Raw genomic sequence first — 15,324 nt, forward strand, 5'->3', positions numbered from 1 at the left:
GTAAGACGCATGCAGATTCACTCAGTCATGTTGTCAGGAAATGATGGAAGTGTTAACCTGCCCTTTTTCAATAAGGCTGTACTTGACAATCAGAATGAATGTATACATCTATAAACCTGGAATATGCCTAAGGCAGGTCAGCACATTTACTCGAACAAATAAAAGCATCTGTGCCTTTCTCAGGAGCAGCTCCGGATAGGTGGAAGACAGAGCCTTACTTTTTTCTGTGTATTATTATTATTTATCTATTCCCTCAGCTCATTTGAACTGAAATAAATGTATTTCAGGCGTCTTGCATACTTACATGTAAAAGCACGAGGTGAGGACTACTGACCAAAGCCAAATACTAAATCTCAATGCATATACATTTTCTAATTGTCAGACTTTTAAAGTCTTTTTTCATCTTACCTCATAGGTGTTTTATCATGTTTTGCACAAAACCTTCTGCAATTTGGTCTCAGATGATATGACCTCCTAGGTACGACTTTGAAGTTGTCTCATGTTGCTCTTTAAACTCATATACCAAAGTTCCAGATCCTGATCCAGAGCTTACACTTACTGCTAATTGCTATTTGAACAAGTGGGACTCACTTCAATAGCATTGTTTGCTTGTAATAGTCATAAAAGTCGGCGTTCTTTAGTTAAATGGGTCTAATTTCCACAAAGTCGTTGAATTGCAGATTCTAAAAACAGTCAAAATGACCTGGGTAGTTTGTGTGTTAAAACACTAGGTGTTCATCGTTTTTCCATCCATTCATCCTCACAAGAATAGTAAATCAAACTGATGACTGTAATAATGTAATATAGTGATATATATATGTATATACATATATATACATATATATATATATATATACAGTATATCACTGTGGCCTTTGCTGCACTGCCTGAAATTTTCCACACAGGGTGGCAGTATACAGAGCAGCTTCATGTATTTCCTTTTTATAACTTACATCACACACACACACACACACACACACACACACACACACACACACACACACACACACACACACACACACACACACACACACACACACACCAGCTCCAATGTTATTTAGTCATCCAACTCAAGGTCAATGCACATCTCATGCTGACATATATAGGGTGTGCCATCATGTCATGGCTTCTAGTCATATATTGCTGTGTGTGTGTGTGTGTGTGTGTGTGTGTGTGTGTGTGTGTGTGTGTGTGTGTGTGTGTGTGTGTGTGTGTGTGTGTGTGTGTGTGTGTGTGTGTGTGTGTGTTTGCATGGGTGGATCTGTGTACATTTATCCTTCAAAGAGATGCTGGCTGTGTCTCTGTGTCCACTCTCTTGACCAGCCCCTCTCCTCCTCCCATAGGGTCTCTCTCATGTCCTATGTTCTTCTGATCGTACACAGCTTGGAGCTTTGGAGCTGTAGTCGTCACCATGCTGTGACTTGTGCCAGCTAATAGGGCCATGCTTGCATTACATGTGGCCAGTGGAACGATGCACAAAGCAGCAGGGCAGCTGAGCCCCCCATGGTGCACTGCTACACAGCAGGTGGCAGAACTCCCTGTACCTCTGTGGTAGATGAGAGCAGGATGATACAAAGAGGCACAAAGTAACCATGAACCACCACATGAATAACAGCTTGCAGTGCATTAGTACAAGGTACATTTTCATCATGATCACAAATGCCAGGTCATCAATCTCTGGATTTATTTTTTAAACAAAAATACTATGTAGCTTTTTTGGATGTTATTAAGAATCTGCCACTGGAAACCATGGCTTCTTCACCATTTCAAATAAAAAGCCAACCATGCAGGAATGTTGCCCATCGAGGAACTAGATCACCAATCTAACATTTTGTCTTAGTGAATCTGACTCCCGGGTCAGAGTTTTATAATCTGCCGTTAACCATCCTGAATGGAGACCTGAGCCTTTCCAGAGCTCTAGTTATGAAAGGTCTTCCAGAAATGTCACTTTAAATGTCAGTATTTGTGCAAATACGGATGCAGCATATCTGACTGGCACATTCCTTATTTGACATATTTTCACATGGAACTTTTAAGTTTTTGGACAGGAATATGACATAAACCAAAAATGACAATGTGGCAACACTTAAAGAAAAACATTCAGAGCAGCAAAAATGGATATTTGAAAGCCTGGTTTTCGCTGCGTTAAAGGCAAACAAACATCCAGGCCACTTATTGTGTATTACTGTAAAGACTGTGAGGCAACACAGTTACCAATCCAGTTGTAAAGAACTTGTCTGAAACCAGCAAAGATTAATATGTTAATGCATTCATTATTGTTCAGATGGTCTAGTATTATCTTGAACCTGTTTACCTGGCTTCTACTGCTTCTAAGATTTGACCAATAACAGAACAGAAGAGGAGGATTGTTAGAGCCAAGTAACCGTGCGGTGCTTTAATTAAACTGCTACTAGCTTATTGAGTTATTTCCATTTAGACTTAGACTTTCTTTATTGTCATTCGAACTTGTACTTTACAGTGCAGATAAGAACGAAATTTCATTGCATTTGGCTTGTTGTAGTGCAGGATAAAAAACAGCAGCAAGTATTTATATAGAAAAATAAGGTGCAGATATAAATAGATATAAAAAGAAAAGCTATGAGTAAAAATTACTATACAGATAAATATATTGCACGTTTGTGATGTGTGTTATATTGTATTTTACAGTCCAGTGAGGTAGTCCTGTGTGGGGGTTTGAGGGGGAATGGAGGGATTATTAATTCGTGTTCAAGAGTCTTATGGCCTGTGGGAAGAAGCTGTTACAGAACCTGGAAGTTCTGCTTCGGAGGCTGCGGAACCTCTTTCCAGAGTCCAGCAGCGAAAACAGTCCTCGGTGGGGGTGGGAGGTGTCTCTGCTGATTTTCTGAGCCCTGATCAGACAGCGGATCTTTGCGATCTCCTGGATGGGAGGAAGTGGAGTCTTAATGATCTTTTCCGCCGTCCTCACCACTCTCTGCAGGGACTTCCAGTCGGAGGCACTGCGGGCTCCGGACCAGACAGAGATGCAGTTTGTCATGACGCTCTCTATAGTGCCTCTGTAAAAGGTGGTGAGAATAGGAGGAGGGAGGTGTGCTCTCTTCACCCGACGCAAAAAGTGCATGCGCTGCTGCGCTTTTTTCACAAGAGCTCCGGTGTGAAGGGACCAGGTCAGAGTGTCTGTTATCTGCACCCCCAGGAACTTCGTGCTGCTTACTCTCTCCACTGCTGTGCCGTTGATGAGGAGTGGTGTGTGGCTGGGCTGGCGCCTCCTGAAGTCGACGTTCAGGACCAGGTTGTTGGTTCTGCACCAGTCAACCAGATGTTTCACCTCCTCTCTGTAGTCCATGTCGTTATTGTCACGGATGAGGCCCACTACTGTTGTGTCGTCTGCGAACTTCACGATGTGGTTAGTAGTGGTCCTGGCGCAGCAGTCATGGGTCATCAGGGTGAACAGCAGCGGACTCAGGACGCAGCCCTGAGGGGAGCCGGTGCTCAGGGAGATGACACTGGAGGTGTTGTTGCCCACCCGCACAGACTGGGGTCTGTTTGTGAGGAAGTCAAGCAGCCAGTTACATAGGGGGGTTCTGAAACCAAGGGGGGCCAGTTTGCTCACCAGATGCTGCGGGATGATTGTATTGAACGCTGAGCTGAAGTCCAGAAACAACATCCGCACATGTGTGTCCTTCTCTTCCAGATGTTGTAAGCCCAGGTGGAGTGCAGAGGAGATGGCATCCTCTGTGGAGCGGTTAGGGCGGTAAGCAAACTGGTACGGGTCGAATGTGGGGGGAAGTCTGGAGACAATGTGGTCCTTTACCAGCCTCTCAAAGCACTTCATCATAATTGGGGTTAGTGCTACAGGGCGGTAGTCACTGAGTGAGGAGATTGTGGATTTTTTAGGCACTGGTATAATTGTAGCAGTCTTTAAACATGATGGTACCACAGCCTGGATCAGCGAGGTGTTGAAGATGTCTGTGAGAACCCCAGCCAGCTGGTCAGCACATTCCTTAAGCACCCGTCCCGGTATGTCGTCAGGGCCCGCTGCTTTCCGGGTGTCCACTCTCCTCAGGGTTCTCCGGACATCAGCTGTGTCCAGGCTGATTGGCTGCTCATCGGAGCGAGGAATAGATTTCCTCGCTGGAGTGGTGTTGAGTGCCTCAAACCTTGCAAAGTAGTTGTTGAGGTCGTTGAGAAAGTTGATGTTGTTGTCACAGGGGGGAGGAGTAGCTTTATAGTCTGTGATGACTTGGATGCCCTGCCACATTCGTCTGGTGTTCGTGGGGTCCTCGAAGAAGTCCTGCACTTTCTGACTGTGAGCACGCTTTGCAACCTTTATGGCACGGTTCAGGTTGGCTCTGGCTGTTTTTAGTGCCACCATGTCATGCCAGATTTAAAAGCGTCGTTCCGGGCTTTCAGCATTGCACGTACCTCACTGGTCATCCAGGGTTTCTCGTTGGCCCGTGTGGAGATGTTCTTGATCACACTAACATCCTCCATGCACTTCTGAATGTATGCAGACACAGACTCGGCATACTCCTCCACACACGTCTGATGATTGTCCGTAGCAGCCGCCTTGAACATGTCCCAGTCCGTGCATTCAAAGCAGTCCTGTAATGCTTCCATAGCTCCCTCAGGCCAGGCCCTCACCTGCTTCACTGTGGGTTTTTTCCTGATCAGCAGTTAAGCAGTTAGTTAAATGGTAACAGGTAATGAAGTCAATCATAAATAGATACGTCTGAAGTTTGTAAGCCTGTCACTGCTACTCTTAAATATTAAGAGTGTGTGTGTGTGTGTGTGTGTGTGTGTGTGTGTGTGTGTGTGTGTGTGTGTGTGTGTGTGTGTGTGTGTGTGTGTGTGTGTGTGTGTGTGTGTGTGTGTGTGTGTGTGTGTGTGTGTGTGTGTGTGTGTGCATATTGTCTCTGGTACTGTGTTAGGTACAAAGAAACACACGATGACTCAACATTGCAGCAACCACACACCCCCCCTTTTCTCTGTCACAAGATGTGGAGGGCTGATCTTTGAAAACCCAAAGGGACTCTGTTTTGACCGAGGAGGAGCAGAACAATAAAAGCATATTTACATATTTATTTATTTATAAACGTCTAAAATCATAAATCCCTCGCTGACCGAATAGGGGGTTAATTTTTTCTAAACAGAAATGTTGTACTTTTTTAAAATACTTGAAGAGAGGAAAAGGACAACATCTAGTGACATGTAACCAGAAGTACAGCCAACCCATCAGGCAAAAGTCTAGACCAGCTCATTTGCATTTAAAGGTACAGACACAGAAACATCATGTTCTGAGCAGGTCTGAAATAGAGGGGGTTATAGGCATGAACAAATACAGGATCAGAGTGGAGTTATTTAAAAAAACTTCACAGACATGTTTTGGGGAGCTCTGAGACTTCTTTAAACTGGTTGAAAGGGAGTATAATATTTGACTTTTAACTCTTTAAAACATTGTATTTATATTCCCCTCTTTCTGCATTAAAACTGTGCTTTGTATAGTACATGCATATTCCAAACTGAAGGTAGAGTCATTTGTTAAAAAACTGCTTAGAAGCACTGAATGATTCTCTTTTGGATTCCACAATAAAGTACCTTTAAAAGTGAAAGTAAAGATGGCTGTTTTTTAATGCGTCTTTGGACTAATGAGAAATAGAGAGCGGTGATCTGTCACAGGTTTGATAATATGAAGTACAACACACTAGAGAGTAATTGTACTGGGCATGAAAGCTGCTCCACTTTAGCTCTGTTTCTGTGAATGTGTATGTGAGTGTGTCTAGCTTAAAACAAGAAACAAACTGGGCCAAAGTAGAACAACCTTGTCTCAGTGGACATTTCCTCTATATTCTCATTACTTCTTGTCTACCTGGGCTTTGTTATACAATATCCCAAGACACGCCGTTTTAGTTACAGCATGGTTGCCTGTAATTGACCTCCTTTCTATGGAACCATTAAGAAGTCTTTTTGTTTCTGTGTGCTCATGTGGAACACTGTAAATGCACCGCGTGACCTTATTTTTAGTCTGCAGACAAATGTAAACTCACACACTCCTTACTCTTACCCCCCCCCCCCCCCCCCCCCCCCCCCTCTTTTTAAAGAGCTCTTGTGCAGTCTGATAGTTTCAGGCTAAGAGAGAATCTTAGTGAGGCTGCAGTGACTCAGCAACCTCAAAAGCACCACGCCTCTACATCATTTAATTCACTACCATCCTCCAGATTGTTTCTATGTGCTTTATGTGTTTGATTCACATTCCATCAAGCAATAATTACTCAGAAGCAATAATACAACTTGGGATCAATTGTTACTGTAAGTGTTAACATTAAATAAAAAAAAAGGATGACACATCATTGAAAGAGAAAAATAAGTCCCACTGTTCCCAAGTAAGTCCCAAGGTATTGTGATTAAGGTTTCATGCATTCCAACCCACATCTTATTTAATTTCTTCAATTACTTCTCTACTGCTTTGACTTTTCACCCTGAAACTCTATAAAACAATTGAATTGAGTAGTTTTATGAATTCAGTTTTATGAACTTCTGGTTTATATATATTCTTTTGAATAATATTTGTTTATTTTCTGTTTGCACTTGACTTAAGGAACCAGTTCATATGCACATAATCATCTCCCCCAACTTAAAACTTTACTCCCTCTTCACCCATAATAAGGTGCATTAGGCGACTGCTGGCAAGACCAGGCTGACTGTCTGTCGACAGACCTCCCTTTCACTCCAAGCGTTTCCACGGTGATCAGTCGCCATGCCAGCAAACTAGCAGTCAGCCCTGATGACCCACCTGACAGTTGGCCTACGCGAGAGAGCACAGCCTATGCCGGAGGGGATGAAAAAGAGGGAGAGGGATCCGACCGAAAGCAGAACAAGAAGAAGAAAAAAAGGCGACAGAAAGATGAGGGGTCTTATGAGCACCTAGAGAGTAAAGGTCACCTTGAGGTGCAAGCAACTGGAGAAAACACAGAGGAGTTCTACAGCAGGATAGGCCCGAGGAGAGATAAAGGAGAGGCTGGATGGGAGGAGCAGCTTGGGAAGAGTGGAGGGAGGGGGAAGAAGGGTAAGAGCAGGAAGAAGATTCCACAGGAGTGGGGAGTGATGGCGGAACCGTTTGTCCCTGCGTCAGCAGCCTCTCAAATCACAGAAGACGATATGATGGATTTAGGAAGCTCTGCTCAGTTGGAGTCCTCATTCACAGACATGGATAACAGCTCCAGCGCCTGGAAAAAGGAGGTTTTCCCAGAAGAAGGCCTAGTCCCTTCTCCTCTGTCCCATGACCTTTTCTCTTCAACTGCTTCTGCCATCAACCCATTGGTCCTGAACAGCGAGCTGAAAGCCACAGCGCCTCCGTTCGCAATGCCCTCTACCACAACTGACAGTGTAACACTTGGCTCCCTCCCCATGGCTCCCCACCCAGATGATCCATTCAACCTCCTAATGGATACTGAAAATGCCAGCTTGGGTAACAGCAGCCAGGCCATTTTGCCAACTTTCTCTCAAGAGATTGACACAATGGCTGGTGACGTTGTTGACAGTGGGATATTTGACACTACCAGTTTCCTCCAAGAGTCTTGTGTGCAAGGGCTACCAGAGGGAGACACCTCAGCTTTCAGCCCGGCATCCCAACCAAGCCCAGGTTTTTCCCCAAAAGGTGAGGTGTTAGCCTCGGCCCCTCCTCTCTCACCATCAGATTCTTCTTGGGTCCTGAACAACTCCACCATGAGCAGGGACAGCGACCTATTTGACTTCAGTGAGGTCAACACTTCAGGTGATCCTGTTACCTTGGGGCTTTCCTTTGACACCCCAAGCCCAGCGCCTCTCCGCTCTCCTAAGACCACAGCGCAAGAGTCCAAAGCCAAAGAGCAGAAGGATGGGAAATCTTCCCAGAAACAATCCAAGAAGTCTCGTTCCTCATCTTCCTCCTCCTCTTTGAAGAGTCCCACCTCCCCAGGAGCTAAGAAGTTCCCTTCACCAGCATCCCCACTCATCAGTCCCTCTTCCCCTCCAGCTGCAAACGCCCTGGGAGTCCTACCCTCTGGCCTCAACCCTGCAGCTAAACCCTTCTTTCCAAGTTTTGCTGATTCCATGGAAGAACCAGCCGTGGTCCCTCCAGTTGACCCATTCATGGAAGGTTGGTTGTAGACTGCTGGACAAAGTAGAAGTAGAGTAGACAAATACATAGATGACAGATAGATAGACCCGTTTGTATTGTCCCTGCATGGAAACATTTGTCAAAAGACCTGTTTTCTGGCTGATCCAATCCGGACTACTTGTGAGTGACTAACGCATGGGCTCAAGTGTTGATCAACTGAGGCTGTGGATTGGCTTGACTTTAATCTCTTACTGTCTTCATTACCAGTGATGCACTGTTGGGACGTTCTCATAATTAACAGGGTTGCTGTTGATGGGTGTGCTATTACTAACCAATCAGTCTTTTTCTTTAGAGACAACATTAGACATCTTCACCAAATCAAAACCAACTTTCGCTTTCTCTCTTTTGTCAGGTGTGTTAACACTCTTTTCACTCTGTTTCCTCTCCAGGAGTGAGGTGTCATTCTTCTGTACTGTTTCCAATTAACTCTATATTAACTTGATTTTCGTCAATCGCATGCGTGTCTACAAATTCTTGCAAATGTCTGTACCTCCCCCTCATAAAAAAAAGGGTTTCCTATTTACTTCCCTCCTTTCTTGAATAACCATTTTTCCTATTGTGTTTTCTAACACTCAACCTACTAAACATAATTATCAATTGGTAATTTTGTTTTTTCTTCTGTTTTACTTTCCATGCTCTGTGATGATTGCTGACTGGGCTGCTTCTCAACAGGTGAGTCGTAATTTAATCCCTCTTTAATTTTCTTTGTTGTGTTTTTTCTTTCATCATTAGTGAGACATCACTGTGAAGTTTGCACAGTGATGGACAGCAAACACAGTCCTTGGTTTTTTTTTTTTTGGCTTCAATAGGCCATAACTTTCGATATCCGTAAGAGCAGGCAAGCTCCTGGTTGCTTTGTTGATGCGGTACTCACTTGTCGAGGATGAGATGGGAGCTCAGACATCGTGAATGACCTTGGGGAAGAATCTGAATTTTTAAAAAATAACTGGTAAAGTGTTTTGGAGGAATATGACAAGGGTTCTACAGGATTGGTTAACTCAGAACATAATGAACTAAAAATCCTACATGTCCAGGGTATAGCATGGTGTTCCTAGGGAGATATGCTGGGTAGATGGATGTTTCAGCCACTTTTAAGGTAGGATAAATGTGTAACTAAATAATGCAGAGTACAGACGATTTATGTGCAATTAACCCTTCATAACAATAAGAGGAGGATTCTGTCAATGGACTTTAAGGAGTACAGATGTTTGGCCCAGATTATCCTGTAATGTAAGAAGTTAAAAAATCTGGTTTTAATCATCTGATCTGTTGCAGAGTTGTTGGGGATGTTCCGATAATTGTTATACACATTTGATATTTGGGTTCTGAACTCTGGATGATAGTGTTGGTACTTTCTGAGTTGGACGATAATAGCCACTCAGTCAAATCTACAAGTAAGGGGAGATCCCTGGCTTTGTTCCTCGAGGTAAACGTGGTCTTGCATACTACTTTTTGAGAGATGTCAGAACTGGCTTTCAAAAACTTGCCTCCAGTTCTCAGTGATGAACGAAGTTGACCACTTCACCCAAAGCATTTTGCATCTAGAGCAGAGGTGGCGCTAGTCTTTCTTGTTGTCTGTCATTTTGACGGACAGGGTCGTAAAATTTCTGTCATAATCTATAATGAGCCGTCTTTTTAATTTCTTATATTTTAATGATAATGAGGCATTGCCAAATTTTTAGGGCGCACTCACATAGCAAAGACGTTCCCTACTGTGCTTAAGCACAAAAGGAGCGCTGGACACCCGGTGATTCTAATCCGTCAAAACGACAGACAGCCTTCAGATTTTTCCGCATTGTGTTGGGGGAGCTCCGTCTACACAGGAGCCTGGCTTCTGCTGCCGGGACAAGGCCTCCTGGGCTTCTAACATATACCTATAACGTTGATCCAGATAACCTTGATGCAACCTCATTTTAAAATCAGTTAGGAATTTAAATGTAGCCGAGTCAGCGAGAGGTATGAAGAACACCTTTTTTTTCTCGAAAGTTATAATCTGTACACCAGCAAATGAAGCTAAAAATAGAATTGGCTGACACTTGTGCTTTTTTGCTTTCCGAGTGGATGTATGGACGTCAGCTTTATGAATGACTGTGTATGTTGATGCTTTCATGGGGCTTTATACAGATGTGTATTGAAGTAGTTTTGGCTTTTCCAATAATGTGAATGTTTTCTTGTTTTTTAAAATGTTTAGAGGAGCTGAAGTGTTTTGTACGTGTTGCTGTGATTTATGGGAAGAGTTCCAGAGGATTCATTTCCTTGTCCTTCCTTTCAACACTTCCCGTCTCTGCCTCCCCTTGGACTGAGCCAGCCTTCAGCTCTCCACAGGAACAGCAGAGGGTTGAACCTTGCTATTAAGCAGCTTTGATCAATGCCTCCCATCGTTCTGCAAAAACCAAACAGCTTATAGTAGTCTTTCTGCCACTTCCACATTACATGGATAATGTAGAACTTCTGAAAAGGCTGCTGGATTCAGCCTCTTTTACACTTACACTTCATGTTAATTTCTTGTTTGAGTGTTCATACATTTTGTGTGTGGAATGTGGGCATAATCCATAAATTTGTGTTTCTGCTGTCAGAGCAAACCCTTGGGATGCAAGAAATAACAACAGTAACGGTCATTCATTAGATTTGACAAACATTATGGTCACACTTTCATTATTGTGTATTTTAGGCACATTTTTTGTGTGTGTTGATATGGGAGAGAAAAGGGAAGACGGGGTGCTGAACACAGCTGGCTCAGACTCCCCTCTGTGTAATAAGATCTTTTGTCGGTGCCCAGGGGTGGGTCTTTGTCACCCAGAGTGGTATTTAAGCCTTTTAGAAAAGACAAGAAGGCATGTGGACTACAATGATGAGCTAGAACAGCATCTATGTAGGACTACAGTGAGGGAAAGGGAGGTAGACAAAAAAACTGCCTAAAATCTTGGTGTTTTGGTATTGAGCCTGGATGAGTACTTTGTTATGTTGATTCAATCTCACTACTCTCATCTGCATTATAATCATATCTTTGGTGGAAAAAAAATGTAGCACAGTTTATTGTACACAGCTAAACAATGTCCAAAACCATGCCTTTTAAAATAGCTATTTCCAACCCTTCATCACACTCTTCAATAACTAAATCGACTGCTATTTAAAATGCAGCTACAAATGTGTGGCATTTTGTGACATGCATTACTCTCAGGGTAGACAGATGTCAAATTGGTTTGCTGAGCGTGGCTGATGTTAGCAATGCTAGCGCCACCAGCTTTCGGTCAACGTTGCATGTTAACGTTCACACGCCTGTGCTGGTTGTGGTGGGGATGCATTGATCTGGTCGAGTGGTAATATGCCAGTTTATCTGCGCTGCTCCTACAAGATGCAGCAGCGCGAGAAAAGCGAATCTCCTTAACTGGAGCTACAGACCCGGCCAGTGGCCAGTGACTGTGTTACAGCTTGGGGGCAAATTTTAAGCAGCAATGTGGTCTGGCAATAATATATATATATATATTTTTTTTTTTTATTTAAGATTTATTTTTGGGCTTTTTGTGTCTTTATTCGAGAGATAGGACAGAGTTGGAAATCAGGGAGAGAGTGAGAGAGGGGAGAGGAGACGCGCGCACTAATAATACATTTTTTAACATTAGTTTAACTGACTAGTATTTCCAAGGTCGACCAGCAAAGATGGTAATGTTTAATTGTTACGTCGAGTAATCATGCACATCACTAGTATAAGCAAGATCACTAATGGTTTGCATGGTCTATTTTTACCACATCGTGCTTTTCACTGTTGTTTAGGCTCTTTTCATTGGGGCCAAAGACTGATGGTAACCCAGAAGGGACATTCGTACAGTATGGCTCCAACACTGAACAGGGTTGAGTTAATGCCTTTTGATGGCTTTTGGTGGGAGGTGCTGAGACTTCGGCCTCTCGCTGGCACGATTGTAATAGAAAACAAAGTAACTGTGAAGGCTAACAGTAGGGCAACAGCGTGAGTCGGTCTGTGTTATTATTTCACAATACGTGCCGTGGCTCAGCAGCATTGGGCTCCAGGCCAGCAGGCTGGGCCGTGAAGATTTAATTAAACATTCTTTGTTGACATTTTAAAAAGTCAGTCGTATCAGCTCACTTAGTGGACATTTTAGGGAGTTTGTTTCCATATGTGCAGCACAGGACCTCTATTCATGTTGCTTATATGAGATATTCTTTTCATTACTTTACGCTCACTGACTGTTTGTAGTACTAAGTCACAAAGAGATTTGGCTCTAAACCAACCTTTAATGAAACAGCAAAATGTGGGTTGTTGGATGTAAGAATGGAAAAAAAGAAACAGTTATTCTTCCCCACTTAATTTATTAGCATAAACCAGAATGATGTATTTGTGAACTATGAATTGTTCACTTTGAAACAACCCAAGAGTGCTTCCTTTTTCCAATATTTATTTAACTTTGCTTGTACATGTTTCTGTTAGTCTGTTCTTTGGTCAAACTAACTATTTCTAGTTTTAAGCCCAGGCAAAGATAACCCATTGCATCCATATACAATATACTGTGTACTATACTTTATACCAGGGGTCTCCAACAGGTAGCTCAGGAATGCACCTCTTCCCACTATCCATATATTTGGCCCATAAAAACAAGTGTGAAGTAGTGATGTTTTCTTGGACCTTGATGTGAATTTAAGATTATTGATGCAAGTAGCTCTTGGCCACTTTCATTTTTTCAAAGTAGCTCTCAGATGAAGAAAGGTTGGAGACCCCTGCTCTATACTATACCCCATCATTATAAAACTTACATTTGTACTTTCATGTCAATTTTTAGGAGTTTTTTTGTTGTTGTCAGGGGGAAAATAGCTTCTCTGTCCATGGTGCTGAAGCTTATTGCAGAATGTAACCTTCATGTGTTTGTAATGTCATAGGTCCATGGTGAAGTCTAAACATAATATTCAGTTAATCTCTTTCGAGCTCTAGTAAAACTTTACCAGAGTAAAAAAAAAAATAGAAGGTTGACCAGATTTCCGACATAGCAGAGCAACTTTATGCTCAGAGTTTTTCTTTGTGAGCAGGTACATTAGAGTGTGTTCCTAAGAGATAATCCCAAAGTATGAGATTGGTACTTTAGCTTGGTTCTTTGGACTGTGCCTTTCAAAGATGACATTTCCAGGTGACCTCTACAACATTCAATGTAATAATGATCAAACCTTTACACTGTTTCTAAACTTGACTTTTGGCTTTTGGCTTCTTCAGGAATTGCCAGTTAGCTGAAAGTCTATATGCTATTTGAGAGTTTTGTTTGGTAAATGGACTTGAGCTTGTATAACGCTTTGAGTTGTCAGAAGACTAGGAAAGCGCTTTTACACCGCAGTTCATATCTACACATTCATACACATTTACACACTGATAGCAGAGGTAACTAAGTATCCATCAGTATTCCCATATCCCATTCTTACACATTCACACTTTGGCTTAAGTGTCCTGACACATCGACATGTAGCTGCAGGAGCTGGGGATCGAACCCTCGACCTTTCGGTTTAGAGACGACCGATTCTACCACTGAACCACAGCCACACCATGTCAGTGGCTTTGAGTGTGTTTCCCAGATTCAGCTTTCACTGTCTTAAGACAGTTGTGGAGCATTTCAGAAACAGAATGGCATGAAACAGACAGATCTATGGCAGAGGAGTGTCTGCACATCCATGGGACTGACAGAACAGAAGCAACAACAACAATAAATGACAAGCTAGCCCACAGATAAAACAAGAGAAATGGTGGTTTAAATGTCGTAAAGAGAGAGGGGCACACAAAAAACAACAGATAGACATGAATGGAAGAGATAATTATATATATGAATATATAAAGAGAAAGACATAAGACCTGTTTCCACCTGCAGTGATCCACAATACATAGACACAAACATACTTTAAGGTTCACTGTAAGTGCTTTAGATTGTCATTTAAATATGTAAGAGAAACACAAGCAATGAGTTTGTAACCTACAATTCAAATGAAAATGGGCATTAGAACTTACATGTTCGCTAGGCTGTAAATGTGGGCTGTTACTTAATAACCTAAATGCTACATGATATTTTATAGTTATAGTTTTAAGTATTTTACCATGTTACTCTTAACACCCTATTTAACTTATAACCTGCCTGCAGAGATTTCTGTGTTGATCTGTTTGAGTGAGTGCATCCAAATGCAGGAAAACAATTTCTTGTGAAATGTGTTCAATAATTTTCTTTTCCTGACTGAATTCTTCCAGTGATTCAGCATTAGCACCGCGACAGAAGCTTTTACTGCAAGACTCTCAGACAGATTCTTCGAGAGGCAGACAAGCACGTAGCACAGCTTGCCCTTTACGCCTCAGCAGCAAGAAGCAGTTAAAACCTGTTTGATCAAAGTGTGTCTGAAAACAGCTCTGATTGGGAGGAAAAACACAACTGTAGAAAATTGACATTGAATGTCTTGATGATGAAACTGTCAACAGAGTTCCTATATTTTGGTTCGGTCGGACTAGAGGTTACAGTTGAAGGTAGTTTTGCACTCTGTTTTCTTGAGGTAGACAAAAATGTGAAATGCCTTTGAGGAGGGGAAAAGCACATGGAGGGGAAGTTGCCATAGAGACTAAGGATTGGTTAATGTTGCCCTAGGAACAGCAACAGATGCTGGAGTTAATGAGTCACTACACTGACAACACACTAGCTGATGGTTCAGTTTGTGTGCCACACACAAAACTTTTTTAAAAGGACAGAAAAAGTGTTTAACGCTATGCCTTTATCCTAGAGATAGGACAGAGATGGAGCCAGAAACAGGGGAGAGAGAGAGAAAGTGGGGAATGACATGCGGGAAAGGAGCCACAGGTCGGACCAAAACCGGGCTGCACGCTCCTGAGGACCTGAGCATCCATACATGGGGCGCACACACTAACTGCCAAGCTACCGGCGGCCCAAAATTAACGATTATCAGATCAATATTCTTCCAGATCATTTCTATACTGTTGCTGTGTTAGCCAAAAATAATTAGCCACCATTGACTTTCACTTGGAACATGTATAGTGGTCTGACCTGCTACAGTAAGAGAAAGAGTAATCCATGTAGATGTTTTGTGGCGGCTGTGGCTCAGTTGGTAGAGTCGTCTATTCTCAACCAAAGGTCGAGGGTTCCGATCCCCAGCTGGGCAACATGTCCGATGTGTCCTTGGGCAAGACACTTAAC

At 42.7% G+C, this 15,324-nt stretch overlaps 1 protein-coding gene and 1 long non-coding RNA gene across 11 annotated transcripts in view; both read left to right on the forward strand.

Moving 5' to 3' along the window:
- Positions 1 to 15,324, forward strand: part of LOC132994505 (microtubule-associated protein 4) — a 125,137-nt gene that overhangs the window by 63,880 nt on the left and 45,933 nt on the right. For 9 of the 10 annotated variants that reach the window (XM_061064883.1, XM_061064882.1, XM_061064881.1 and 6 more), the window contains one exon: positions 6,647 to 8,116. The exons of the other annotated variant lie outside the window; for it this stretch is intronic. In XM_061064883.1, coding sequence (XP_060920866.1) covers positions 6,647 to 8,116 — 1,470 coding nt within the window. The remainder of the gene's footprint in view (positions 1 to 6,646; positions 8,117 to 15,324) is intronic. 10 annotated transcript variants of the gene reach the window in all.
- Positions 7 to 2,169, forward strand: LOC132994511 (uncharacterized). Its single transcript, XR_009676706.1, has 2 exons — positions 7 to 1,153; positions 1,324 to 2,169. It is a non-coding gene; the product is annotated as an uncharacterized LOC132994511 (long non-coding RNA).

Source organism: Labrus mixtus, chromosome 19, assembly GCF_963584025.1.
Source record: "Labrus mixtus chromosome 19, fLabMix1.1, whole genome shotgun sequence".
Taxonomy (NCBI): Eukaryota; Metazoa; Chordata; class Actinopteri; order Labriformes; family Labridae; genus Labrus; species Labrus mixtus.